The sequence below is a fragment of the Callithrix jacchus genome, chromosome 21, assembly GCF_049354715.1.
Source record: "Callithrix jacchus isolate 240 chromosome 21, calJac240_pri, whole genome shotgun sequence".
NCBI lineage: Eukaryota > Metazoa > Chordata > Mammalia > Primates > Cebidae > Callithrix > Callithrix jacchus.
The window spans coordinates 38708548-38722450 of NC_133522.1; the positions used below are offsets into that span (position 1 = coordinate 38708548).

Consider the following 13903-nt stretch of genomic DNA (forward strand, 5'->3'; position numbering starts at 1 on the left):
CTTGTCTATGTGTAAAGTACAGGGAAAATGGCTGAGAAAAATTCTTCCCTTTTGAGCAAGAAGTCAGCATGGTAAAGACAGATATATTTATTTCATATGACAGCACATTTCACAGGATATGTACAGAATGTCTGTGTACCATTGACTTTAATACTGTATTTCTATAAAGTTTATAGTTATAAATATTGTATGCCACATAAGCAATAAAATTCTTACATATAAACAGCAATCTACTATAGAACAGAGTTCACAAAGAGATCCTTAGTGTCTAACTTCTGCTCTGCTTTAAACAGAACTAGTAAATATTTAATAATACTCAGAATAATGGCAAGTTATTTGCAGCATACCTTTAACTTTCATAACTTTGTGCATTTTCAGCAACTTGCCAAGTATAATTTTCCTGATAAAGGCTGGGCTGCTGATATGTATATTTTAGACAGTAGTTTATATTCAATAGGAAACATTGCTCACAGAACTGCAATTTGCACTAGTGAAGTTCACCTAACAATGAATTATTTTGCTAATGGAGAGCAAATACCATATGCACTAGTCACGTGGATGTTACAGCCACAGTTTCAACAATTCACATTTTGAAGCACACTGCTTATAGTAATACTGCTTTTTAAAAGACAACTACTGAAATGATTAGAACCTCCTAAAAGCACAATATAAAACTCACAAGAGTTATTTCTAACAGCAAATCCTGGCTGTTAGCAGAGAGGATTACTTCTATAAATATAGTATTTTGATAACATTTGAGCATTTAGAAAAATGCTTTTTTTCTAATAGATTTGCTTTAGGTTGTAAGTGCGGTGCAGTTTGCTGTGCTTTTAACATTTCACATATTCGTAGCCATGAATGTTACTTTTTTGATATTCCCTCAATGTACATCTTTAAAGGTGAAGTGTGGACACAGGAATTTAGGTGGACGTATACAACTCTATATAAAAGGAACGTTAATATAAGTAAGTCTTAATGGGTAAAGATGATTGTAACTTAAACTGACAAAGAAACAACTATTGCTCAGGAGTGTTCTGATTGGTTTACTTAATGATATCAAAATACTACATTCTGTAAAAATTCTGTATACTTCATAAAATTAACAAAAGCAGGATCAGTTGCATATTGGCAGTGCAGGAGATGAAATCCACAGCTAATTTGAGGTATAGCCTCTAAAAACTTAAAGCAGCATCATAGATGTTATGTAGCTTCTTAAGAGGGAGGGGGGATAACACACACTGGGTATAACCCCAATTCAAAGCACTCGGGATGGCTGCTTTCCCTGCTAAAAAGTTCCAGAGCAAAAGCAGCAAAAAGAAAATAATGGGAGGGATATGAGCAACATATACTTGAATGTAGGCAGAGAAGAGAGTACGGTTAGCTCTAGTATTTCTCACTGAACTTGGTGGTATGTATCTTCCCTCCATATAAGGCCATAGTGCTTTTTTGGGAGTGCTAGAATATTCATCTACTTGACAGTGACCACAAAATAGGCTGTTTCTGGCTGCAAGAACTTCCTCCTGGCGAAAAGCATATGAAGGTGCTGGAGTGAAAAGTAACATGGTTGTATGTATTTGAAAGGGTTGGGTGTGGAATAGTAGAAAATTCTGATTCTGTGGTTGAGATTATTCTAGTCTTGAAAAAAAAATAATGAAAGGTCCAAATTACATTTGCAGCCGTCTTTTTGATAATGTGATATTGAAAAGGGGACATTGTTGGAATTTTTAGGTATAATTTGGTACAAATTATATCCTAGAAATTAAACTATGAATTGTAAAAATATGTAAATGTATATAGAAGTACATGTGTTTCTATGTATTATGTATGTACACATATGTATACTTTTTTTTAAGCAATGCCTTTCAACACTCTGTTCACTGTAACCTCGGCAGCTCTTTGGTAAATAGATACCAATTGTCAACAAGTATGAGAGGGCTGGTGGAAATGTCAGCTGAAAATTGGGTGGGCTTTTTGAGATTCTTCTGAAGACTGACCAAAAAAATTTCTGAATAAGGATTGTTGTTTTCTAAAGTACTTTTAAGCACTTTTTATGGCTACTACTGTCTTCTATTTATCCAAAGAGAAATACATCAAAACTCCAGTTAACAATGAGAAGGGTTTTTTCCTTATTTCCAATATACACATATTCCAACTCTGTACACATCAAATAGTGGTGTATTGTGAAGATATCAGTGCACTTAACAATGACTTATTGCACATAATGAAATACTAATGCCCAATTCTCTTGGCTCTACCCTGCCAAAAGCAAATACCCACTGTCTTCCATCGTGTGGTGTTATCTTTCTGTAAAGTCCAGTGTGGGTGATGCCTTAGAGGCCAAGGTAGTGAAAGGATCTACGGGAGGGCTGGTGCTGGGTGGGAGCAGAGGGACAGGAGGTGGAGGAGGTCTTCTTGATGGCACCACACAAAAAGAGATGCTTGTACCTTTATTCCAGTCATCGTTCAATGTCAGGTTGGAGCCAGAAAATGAACCTGGCTGATTACCCAGTAAGTCTGAACAAGCTGACTTTGACTTCCCTTTCACACCAAAGTCCTCTTCTTCCTCGAAGGTTACCCATCCTTTTGGGTTGCTAATTTTTAATGTAGACTGGCCCTGTAGATCAAAACTGTCCATAAACCCATCAAGTGAAGATGAAGCCTTGCTTTTGTTATGACCAAGAGGCTGAAGAGAAGGGAAAGGACTGATAGTAACGGGCTCTTCTTTGGAGAACCATGGAGTTGCCTCTGATTCTTGAGACTCGGCTCTAAATGGGTTTCCAGGAGCAGCAGTACTGTCACTGAAAGGATTTGTCCTGATCAAGCCAGTAATAAATGGATTTGGAGAACTTCGCATATTTTCCTGGGATTGACTCCGAGCTGGAATTGGAGGCATTGTTGGCATGCAACTTACAGAACTCAAAGTATTAACATTACTTTGTGTTGCAGAAGGCAACTGAATCAACCTCTGTGGATCTGGGGTTGGAACAGGTGACATTTGAACAGATAGCTGAGCCTTTGATACAGCAAGCAGATTAAATGACAGATCTTCAAATGGGTCAATCTTTAATGGTGATTCTCGTGTGACACCAGAGATTCCATCTGTTTTTACCTGCAAAAGAAAAAAAGCACTGAAAAATCAGTTTATATTTACTTTTAGTACCCCCTATTCTTCCTGTCTCAGTTATTCTTCCCATTTTAGGGGCAAACAGTTAATTTAGAAACTAAAAAGTAGCTTTGTGTAGTTTGTTACTCCGGTGGTTTAAATAAGATGAAACTGCTAAAATCTTTAAAAACTTCTTTCTAAATAAATCCTTTCTAATTAAATCCCTCAAAATCAGATACAGCTTATTTCATTCATGCAAGGTTTGAAAATGGTAAGGAGAATTGTACAGAATTAACAAATTTGTTCATGCCCAGTTCTATCACATTTCAGCATGAATTTAAATCCATACTTAGAACTTACGCTAAATCTATAAACTTCCAACACCCATCTATGATGATGATGTGGTTTCATTGTTCTTTTAAGTATGTTTTTATTTCAAATTAATGTTACCATGGAAATTTAATTTTATAGATAAAATTAATTCTATTAGCATATTTTATTCATAAGATGAAGACTGCATCTTTCCCTCTTCTACTTGGCAAAATAAATTTTGAGAGTTCTTTGCCTTTTTTGTTTTGGAGACCGCATGTCACGCTGTCACCCAGGCCAGAGAGTAATGGCACAATTTTGGCTTACTACAACCTCCACCTCCTGGGTTCAAGTTATTCTTGTGCCTCAGCCTCCTGAGTGTCTGGCACTACAGGTGTGTGCCACCACACCCAGCTAATTTTTTGTATTTTAGTAGAGATGGGGTTTCACCATGTTGCCCAGGCTAGTCTCGAACTCCTGAGCTCAGGAATCTACCTGCCTCAGTCTCCCAAAGTGCTAGGATTTCAGGCGTGAGCCATTGTGTCCAGCACAGTTGACTTTTAATGTAAGCTCTCCTTTGTGGAATAAACTGAGTAATGTGATGCTGGGTACAGAGGCTCATGCCTGTAATCCCTGCACTTTGGGAGGCTGAGGTGAGTGGATCACCTGAGGTCAGGAGTTCGAGACCAGCCTGGCCAACATGATGAACGCTGTCTCTACTAAAAATACAAAAAATTAGCTGGGCATGGTGGCGTGTGCCCATCATCCAAGGCTGAGGCAGGAGAATCGCTTGAACCTGGGAGGCAGAGGTTACAGTGGGCTGAGATTATGCCACTGCACTCCAGCCTGGGCAAAAAGAGCAAAACTCTGTCTCAAAACAAAACAAAAAAACTGAGTAATGTGGCAACTTTCCATAAAAAAGTGACCCTCCTGTCTTGTAAAAATGTTCCAAAACAGATATCCTATTAGTGACCAAATACAACCATTGCTTAAAACCAGAGAGGAAAAAAAAATCCCATTTTCTTTCTTTCTTTTTTTTTACCTGTACATGTCTACAACCACAGTAAAGACGTGCCTAGAGTGGTGCCTGGTCCTTTCTGTGTGACAGAGTTGGCTGTGAACTGTTATCAGTAGGAAGAGTGCTTGGAATTCCTTCATGGCCACAAGTTTGCACTCTTGCCCTAAATTCCTTGGTCCCTAGTCCATAAAGAAGCTGGCTGGAGTGGAGCATAGCCACGGGACTGAACACAGCCAACTGATCAGATGAAGGGAAAGAACTATGATTCTGGTCTCATGAACAAATTAGCTCAGACAGTCATCATTAATTTTCAAAAAAATTATATAATTCTTAAAACTAGGGTTGAATGTCTATTAAGTATATAATAGGGTTAAGTGTTTTCAACTAGGGTTTTAAGAATTATACACTTAATGAACACTTATGCTAACTCAAGGAAACTTCAGGGTTGGATAGGACAGGGAAAATAAATTTCAGTTCAAGACTGGCAAAGTAATAAAATGAGCACTGCCCAGAAGGAATCTGGCTAGCTGTTAAAGCAAAATAACTATACTTTCATGAAATATATTGGAAGAAAAGAGCAGCAGTCCCAATACAATGTGGAACACTTAGTTACTGCTTACGAGTAGGAAGGCTGTTCACTTGTAGAAGGAAATGGTGTGGATGACTTCATCAGTGAGTCACTTTCAAGTATCTCTTTTATTGAACTCTCCTAGAAAATGCTTTACAATTGGTTGAGAAATATATTTTTCTTCAAATTTAATATGATGACTTTGTACAAAATTAAAGACAAAACATGTCCAGACTTTAAGCTGTATTCTAAATGTCCTAGGTAAGTAGACCTATATATGGAAATGTTCTTAAAAGGAAATTTATGTAGACATTATAAAATTAACTCTATATTACCAAAAATCTTTGGACTATTTATAGTTATTACAAAATGGAAATATTTGTGTCTGAGTCAAAATTCTCCTATGGTAGATAGAACTGTCCACAATACAGACATTATAGGAAAGGAGAATTTTGTACTCTGCCGGCTTAGAATGGAAGTCACCTGCTGCATAAATGCTATACATTTAAATATCTTTATTTTCATATATAAGAAAATTTTTATTCCAAAATAAGTTAATGTGACAGAATCAGGATCATTTTCCCCAATCAGACTTGAAATTACAATGACAGCCACATCGCCATTCATAACATTAGAATTAATTTGTAATCTAAGCAGGACGTGTGATGACAATATTAAAACTGGTGTTATTTTTACAGAGAAGGCTGTTGGAAGGACCTTTAAATACTCTTGTTATAGTGTTACTTTCATCTTTCTAAACCATCAATTCTTCCTTGCCAATAACAATCGCTACTAAAACTGTTTAAAAAAATATTTCCCCCAAATAGTTTTTCCTAAAAAAAAAAAAAAAATACTGAAATTTGTGCTTATGTAATTACATAAATGCCATTGTTAAAACCAAGAACCAATCTGGTTTTGCCAAGTGAGCTTTCATATACCTAAATCTTAACTTTCTTGGAGTTAACACTTTTTAGTTTTGTTAATTTTCATTAAAAAATGAAGCAAAAAGTGGTAAAGCATTAACAAGAAACAACTAAATGGCTCCTAAAATCCAAAATACTAAGAAAAAGAGAAAGCAGGTTTTATGGTATGATAAAATTTATTAACGGGGACTGGTGGTTTTAAAAATGGGTGAAACTTCAGATGTATGAAGGAGAGATTCATACATCTAATGTGTTGAGATGGATGAAAACACATGTAAGATTGATAAACAGTCAGATACCTGTTACCCTGATGGTTGCTCCTGCTTTGAGAAAGGAAAAAGACATCAAAGGAAAGAGTTAGGAGGACAATCTGAGATCAACCAGCAACCCTAACAATTCAGTCAACAAAATACTATCTGTTCTAAGTTACATATAGAATCCAAGAGCAGCAATATTTGCAGGTTATAACACAAGTTCAAAAAGACAATTCTAATTCCTTTTGTAATTTTTTTTGAATTAGGGTCCAGACTTTACTTTTGTCTGTGACTGATGACTAACCAGTTCAGTTTTGTTATTCCAAAAATAATACTCCAAATGAAAAATATTTTATGCAACCTGTTACGGACTGAATATTTGTGGTGCTCTCCCCTCCCAAATTCATATGTTGATTCTGTAAGCTCCAGTGCAACGGTTATTTGGAGGTGGGGCCACTGGGAGGTAATTAGAGTTAGATGAGGTCATGAAGGTGGGACACCATGATGGGATTAGTGTCCTTATGAGAAGAGATACCAGACAGCTTGTGCAAGGGTGTGTGCATGCTCTCATTCCAGGCACCACATGCACTAAGGCCGGGTGAACACACAGTGAGAAGGTGGCTGTCAGCAAGCCACAAAGAGTGCCCTCAACCAGAACTCAACCATGCTGGCACCCTGATCTCGGACTTCCAGCCCCGCAAAACTGTGAGAAAATAAATTTCTGTTATGTAAGTCACCCAGTCTATGGTATTTCATATGTCAACCCAAGCAGACTAAGATACAGCCTTAGGATAGCCTAGGGATATCACTATTAGAGAAAACGTACAAAATGGTACACAACTATTTTGCAAAAAGACTATCCCACTGAAAATTGTATTCATTTTAACAAAATGGTCAGGATCTAGCTTGTTTTATCTTACTCAAATTTTATGAAGGATGATGCTTTTATTATTATTAATTCACTTCATAACGTTTAGTTGGAAGGTACAAGAAACTTTTACCTCACAAGAAACTTGGAATTGACCTTTGCTTAAAAATGAAATCATAATCCCTCTATAATATTTTTTAAAATCTAGTGTTCTCAAACAGTTTTGAGGTAAATCTTCTCCAATACCTAAACTTACCTTATTATTAAATAGCAAAACTAATTTTGACAATTCAGAGAGACTGAAATATACTAAGTACTTTAGAATTTCCTGTCTAGTAAACATGAGACTCTTGTTTAACACTCAGAGTTTTGTGTGTCAGTTCTGGCAGTGGAAGGAGATCAGGAATAGGTTTATACTGAGATGTACAAGGTTGCTGTATCCTCCATTCTGGAATGCTGCGATTCCAGACCTGCGATTTGTCTACCAGGTCTCATAGTAACAGTACAGCAGTGACTTCGGTTCCTTTACTTGCAGCTACATTTCCTTATTTCTGGCTCTTAGCTGATAAAGATGACTAAGGTGCTGGAAGTCAGACAGATAAATGAGGATTTTTTATATTTTGTAAAGGATATATGACATGTTATATAATCACTTGAATTAAATGAGTCTCTTCTATATAAAATCAAAGAATATTCAAATAATAAAAAGTAAAATTGGGTCATATACATTTTTATGTTTTAAATAACTTGTAGATTTTGAACAGGATAAGTAAAGACTTGTAAAAATTACAAACGTTCAATTCTAAAACTATTCCATATCATTACAAAATATCAAATTTGTCATATTTAAAAATCTCACCTCAGGTATGAAAATCTTGCATATTTTTCAATTTAAAGCTATTTCACATAATTTTAAAAATTTTCTATTATTTTTAAAATAGGCATTATTTTATGGTTCAAAATTCAAAAGGTACAAAAAGGTAAAAGACTCCTCCTCAGCTCCCTCCTGACCACCCAGCACTAGGCGTTCCCTGGAGTTAACTGTAACTGCTTTGTGATCCCTCACAATGAGAGTCTGCATGTAAACAAGACCCTCACCCTCCAAGAAAGGAAAGTGGGTCTGTGTATCGAATGTTAAGGAGTTTGATGGGGCACATACAAAGCATGTGCTGTCAGCCACCACACTGCTATACTCCCTTCAAGGAAAAACAAATCAAAACAATCGTTTTCTCAGAAAATCATGTGTCTTAAGGTGATTATATAATGATAACTACAATCTCACCTGACAGTGTGCACTTCCCGAAGTTTTTCAGAGTACTTTATCTACTTTCATATTGTCTAAGGATACTACTTAAACCATCAGAGAGTTTCATTTATTATGGCACACATCTACAATGAGATGGATACCCTAAAACAGTCATAAAAGCTCAGAGTGGCTAGTTGAAAAAGTTTTTTGCCCTCCAATTACATTTTAATTATTATTATTATTTGAGATGGAGTCTCGTTCTGTTGCCAGGCTGAAGTGCAGTGGCATGATCTTGGCTCACTGCAACCTCCCCTTCCCGGGTTCAAGTGATTCTCCTGCCTCAGCCTCCTGAGTAGCTGGGATTACAGGAGCATGCCACCTCACCCGGCTAATTTTTGTATTTTTGGTAGAGATGGGGTGTCACCATTTTGATCAGGCTTGTTTCAAACTCCTGATCTTGTGATTCACCAGCCTTGGCCTCCCAAAGTGCTGGGATTACAAGCATGAACCACCACATCTGGCCCCAATTACATTTTTAAAAATACAATATTATATATACATTATAAGAAAATAAGAAAAATTCATGATTCACTGAAAATGGATTGGCAGAAAAAAATTCATTCTTTGAAGGAGTTCTACCATTATTATATATTTTCAGCATCCTCACTTTTTTTTTTTTTTTGAGATGGAGTCCCGCTGTGTCACCCAGGCTAGAGTGCAGCAGTGCAATCTCAGCTCACTAAAAATTCCACCTCCTGGGTTCAAGCAATTCTCCTGTCTTAGCCTCCTGAGTAGCTTGGACTACAGGGGCATGCCACCATGCCTGGCTAATTTTTGTATTTTTAGTAGAGACGGGGTTTCACCATATTGGTCAGGGTGGTCTTGAATTTCTGACCTCAGGTGATCCACCCACCTCGGTCTCTCAAAGTGCTGAGATTATAGGTGTGAGTCACCATGCCTGGCCTTCATCCTCAATTTTCTAAACTAAAAAAAAATGTAGAATGCTTTTTGGTATTAACCATTAAGAGAACATTTCCTTCAACTTTTACACACGTGACTTAAGAAATGCTAACTGCTAACATTATTCATATTGCAATGAGTCATATTTACTTAAATATCTGTTTTTACCCTGTAGACACTTAAGAAACTGTTTTCTCTGCCAACTAGCTGGACATACCCATATATCTGTAAAAATAAATGTAAACTATTACTTATAAATATGCTTAAGGGACATTGCCCATATGTATTATTTCTGTATTTCAGATATATTGAAAGTATAAAATAAGATTATTTATTTATTATTTTTGGAGGGACGGGGTCTCAGTGTGTCACCAGGCTGGAGTACACGGGATGATCATGGCTCACTGCAGCCTCGACCTCCTGGGTACAAGCAATCCTCCCACTTCAGCCTCTTAAGTAGCCATGGCATAGCACCTGGATAACTCTTTAAATTATTTGTAGAGACAAGGTCTCACTATGTTGCCCAGGCAGGTCTTAAACTCCCAGGCTCAAGTGATCTGTCCACCTCAGCCTCTGAAAGCATTAGGGTTAACAAGTGTGAGCCACCACATCTGGCCAAAAAGCAGACTTTTAAACCTTCACACACTTCTTTGGCCTTGATGGTCTTTTCAGGTTAAGATTTTATACACAGCCAGACAACAAAAAATATACTTATTAAGTATTAATTGCATTTTAACAATTTTACTGGTAATATTTAAAATAGATATGTTCAAATTATTTATTTATATAAATTAAATAATTTGAACATACCTGTTTTAAAATTAATTAAATAATTTAAATAGGTAATAATTAAAATAGGTTCAAAGACTAAACCATATGCATCAAAGATAATACTTTGTGTAACAATGCGACTTACCTGTGGTTGTGAGGAAGCTTCTGAGGGCAAGCTATGAGATGACCTGCTTCGAGGTGGTGGTTGTGGTGGGGTTTCCAAATTTGTCTGGGGGCCAGACTGAGGCATAGGTGCTGCCGTAGGGACAAGGGGCTCCTGCAACCTTTGAGCAGGTGAGGGCAAAGAAGACTGTGGAGGAAAAGCAGCCTGAGGCTTCAGTGGTTCAGGAAGGAAAGTTGAACCTAAAAAACCAGTGGTTGTCAGATGTTAGGTGAATTCACGAAAACTATGTTTTTTTTTCCTTCTTTAGTAAAATGTTAGGAAAACATTTTAATTATTTAGTTATTTCTTCCCCCCACAAGTAGCCTCATTTCTTGTGGTATAATGAAGGAAGGATATATCTATTTGAATATGTTGTAGAAGGTGGGAGATAACAGAAGGGAAAAGAAAAAAAATAAACAAAAAAACCAGTACAGTATTTCTAATACAGTATTTACCTTTCTTTTCTCTCAATTTTTAAAAATTTTTGATTTTTTGAGACAGGGTCTTGTTCTTTTGCCCAGGCTGGATTGCAGTGGCATGATCACGGCTCGCTGCAACCTCAACCTCCTGGGCTTAAGTGATCCTCCCACTTTAGCCGCCTGAGTAGTTGGGACCAAAGGCACGTGCCATCACACCTGGCTAATTTGAAAAGTTTTTTTTTAACAGATGGGGTCTCACTATGTTGCCCAGGCTGGTCTCAAATTCCTAAGCTCAAGCAATCCTCCTGCTTCAACCTCCCAAATAGTATCTACCTTTTGATGTTTCTGATGTTTTGCTTTGGCTTTCAGGAGTCAGTCTTCCAGCAGATGCCCGTGCCTGGCTCTGTGGGGCACTGATAACTCCAGCACGAGGAGGAATCGTCTGAAGATGGGAAACATAACACCTGAGATGTTTATTTACCTTCCACAGGTAGGATTCTGTGAAAACGTTTGCTTTCGCATATCATTTACTCTCGTCTAATGGTATTAATCCCTATCTTGTCATTTTAAGTGATCTCTACTTGAAGCCATAGAGTGATGAATTTTAAAATCTTCCTGTTCACTTTTGACTGTTTACCGTGTGCCAGACATTATGTTAATTAGCATGGTATAGGCATTTCCATTTCATCTTCAAAATACCCCTCAGAAGTAGGCATTATTTTATCATCCCTATTTTAAATTAAGATGAAGAAATTTATACAACTTGTCCAAAGCCACACAAAAAGCAGAGCCAGGATCCAAACTCAGGTCTGACTAGCTGCAGGGCTAGGGTTCTTAACCATGTGCAATGCTGTCTTCATGGAAAAAACTGGGACAGTTTTAAAGTACACAGGGAGAGAGAGAGATATATACCTGATCAACCAGGAGACTTTGGAAAAAAAAACAAACACCCTGAGATTTGTTTTTTAAGAGATGGGGTCTTGCTGTGTTGCTCCAGCTAGACTTGAACTCTTGGGCTCAAGCGTTCTTTCCACTGTAGTCCCCTGAGTAGCTGGGACTACAGGTACATGCCACTGCCAGCCAGCTAGGTTTTTTGTTTGTTTTTTAACATAGAAGTACAACAACTTTTGAATGGCTAATATTCAAAATTAAATACATTGAAAGACTCAACAGTGAAAAATATTTTTTCTATTTTCATGTCTGCTGAAGGACATAAACTAACAATATTTACTTTGAGCAAAATATGAACTTTTAAACTCACAAAAATCCTTTCTTTTCCTTATACTTATGGTATTCAACAGAATAAAAAAAGTTCTTGTGGCAAGTGTGGTAGTGGAATCAGTGAATGGCAAATTTTCCTGTTTTTGAAAAAAGGAGGATAAATATTTGAAAAGTAATATTACATATAAAAAAGAACCTTCAGATTGTTAAGTGGACAGCTACAACAGAAAAGACAAAAAACTTCTATCTACATAGGAAGTGGTTTCTTCAGTTCTCACAATCTTAATTTCTAGGTGTAGTAACAGCTCTGTTTCCTACTCTTCAGACATGGGCCTCGGTAGTCCCAGGTTCTACTGGACTAGCCTAAGTCACTGACTACTGGTTTCCATTTGCTCTTTCTCTCTGTTCTTGATTACCTGTTAAAGTCCAGAGAAAGTTTTCAAATAATTAAAAAAAAAAAAACTATGTATATAAGAGAACATATAAACATATAGAAAACACACATTCATCAGGTAGGAAAAAAAAAAAACACCATCTACACTCTTATTTCTAATACCTTTATTGAATATGTGAACCTGATCAAGTAAAAAGCCAAAAAGAGAAAACAAAACAAAACCTTTAGAACCAGTTTTACTATGCAGAATTTACCACTATTTTTTCTAAAATCTAATTAAAATCATTTTAATGAAGGATTACTTTATATCTTCATTAATTACTCAGGTAAAATGATAAAAAGCTGCCCAAATCCATCATCTTCTCATATTCTATGACTCTTAAGATATGTATTTAGTGACCATAATTGTTTTAAGTGTATCACTTTTATCCAAATAATGAAGTTTGTTATTTTTGAGGAGTATGTAAAAATAAAGTTAGAGTTGAAAGATCATCAAGTGCAATTCCTCACTTTAGAGTTGAGGAAATTGAGGCCTTGAAGGATCACATGATTTCTCCAAGGTAACAAAACGGACAAGTAGTAAACAGGACTTAGAACCGACACCCCCTTGGCTCCCAGGCAAGGTTTTACCTACCGGTCTGGCTGTACTGTATCCAGCAGGTCCTGGGCCTGCAAGTCCTGCTTGAGGTGAAGGCTGACTGCGTCCTGGAACAAAGACATCATATCATATATTTAAATTAAAAAGAAAAAAAAAAAGAAACCATGTACTTATATTCCAAATGTCTATTTCATAATCCAGTTTTAAGGGTAAACAGCTACATTCAAGTGTTTTTACCTATATCTTTCCGTGTTGTTCCAGGGCTTTTGGGTGCTTTGAAGCAGGAAGGGAAAAAAAATATTAGTTGTAAGTAAACAAGCAATATTGCATAACATCAGCTTGCTGTTCTGCTATATTACCAGCAGAAATGTGGGCGTGAGATGGTAACAAAACAAAGCACTATGCTTTGGATAATGATGAAAGGTATTATCAGTCCTGAATGAAATACTCCAAGAGAGAAAAATTATAATATTTAGAGAGACCTTTATGAGAGACAAGCGGTGACCTTAGTTTGATATCTCACACATGAGGCCACTTCTAGCGTGGCATTCCCCACAGAGCTCTCTCTTGTGAACCTTGAAAACATACAGTCAGCTGTGTGAATGGTCACAAGATGTGGCATTGATACCCCTTAAGAGTCTGGTAGACAAATGGCTCCTGAGCAACAGACAGGACCGCATTTGTCCAGTTACACAAGAAGCTCCTATAGCACTATTTTAGGGCTTCACGCTGTGGATGTCACTGTGGATAAGGTTATCTTATGACAAGGTCTTTCGGATTTCTATAAGAAAATCTTGTCATTAAGACAGAAGACAGGTATATGTTATTACCAAATATCTGCATTATGGAAGACAGTGTTAATAATATGTTCAAACTCATTAGAAAGGTAGCTGAAGGATAAAATGAAATAAATTACTCTTGGGCCAAAAGGAGTAGGAGTGACTGTGAAGAGCAGCCTGTTAGATTTACTCTCCTTTTTGAAAAGAAATTCAAGTACAATTGTTATAAGAAATACATCACTCTTTTAATAACTAAAGTTATAACAAATGGCCTCTAGTCTTCATACTCTTAACAAATCTGGCTTAGTA

General features: G+C 36.7%; 1 protein-coding gene across 50 annotated transcripts in view; it reads right to left on the reverse strand.

Moving 5' to 3' along the window:
* Window positions 1–63: 63 nt before the first annotated feature.
* SYNJ1 (synaptojanin 1) overlaps window positions 64–13903 on the reverse strand; it is an 88209-nt gene continuing 74369 nt past the window's right edge. For 13 of the 50 annotated variants that reach the window (XM_078358456.1, XM_008986577.5, XM_002761370.6 and 10 more), the window contains 5 exons: window positions 13053–13088; window positions 12852–12922; window positions 10936–11044; window positions 10166–10383; window positions 64–3109 (listed from right to left, as the gene is read on the reverse strand). In XM_078358456.1, the coding sequence (XP_078214582.1) occupies window positions 2297–3109; window positions 10166–10383; window positions 10936–11044; window positions 12852–12922; window positions 13053–13088 (1247 nt within the window). In that variant the 3' untranslated portion in view covers window positions 64–2296. Of the gene's footprint in view, window positions 3110–6220; window positions 6245–10012; window positions 10384–10935; window positions 11045–12851; window positions 12923–13052; window positions 13089–13903 lie in introns of those variants that run through there. The other 37 variants (XM_078358473.1, XM_078358477.1, XM_078358470.1 and 34 more) reach the window with 6 other exon arrangements.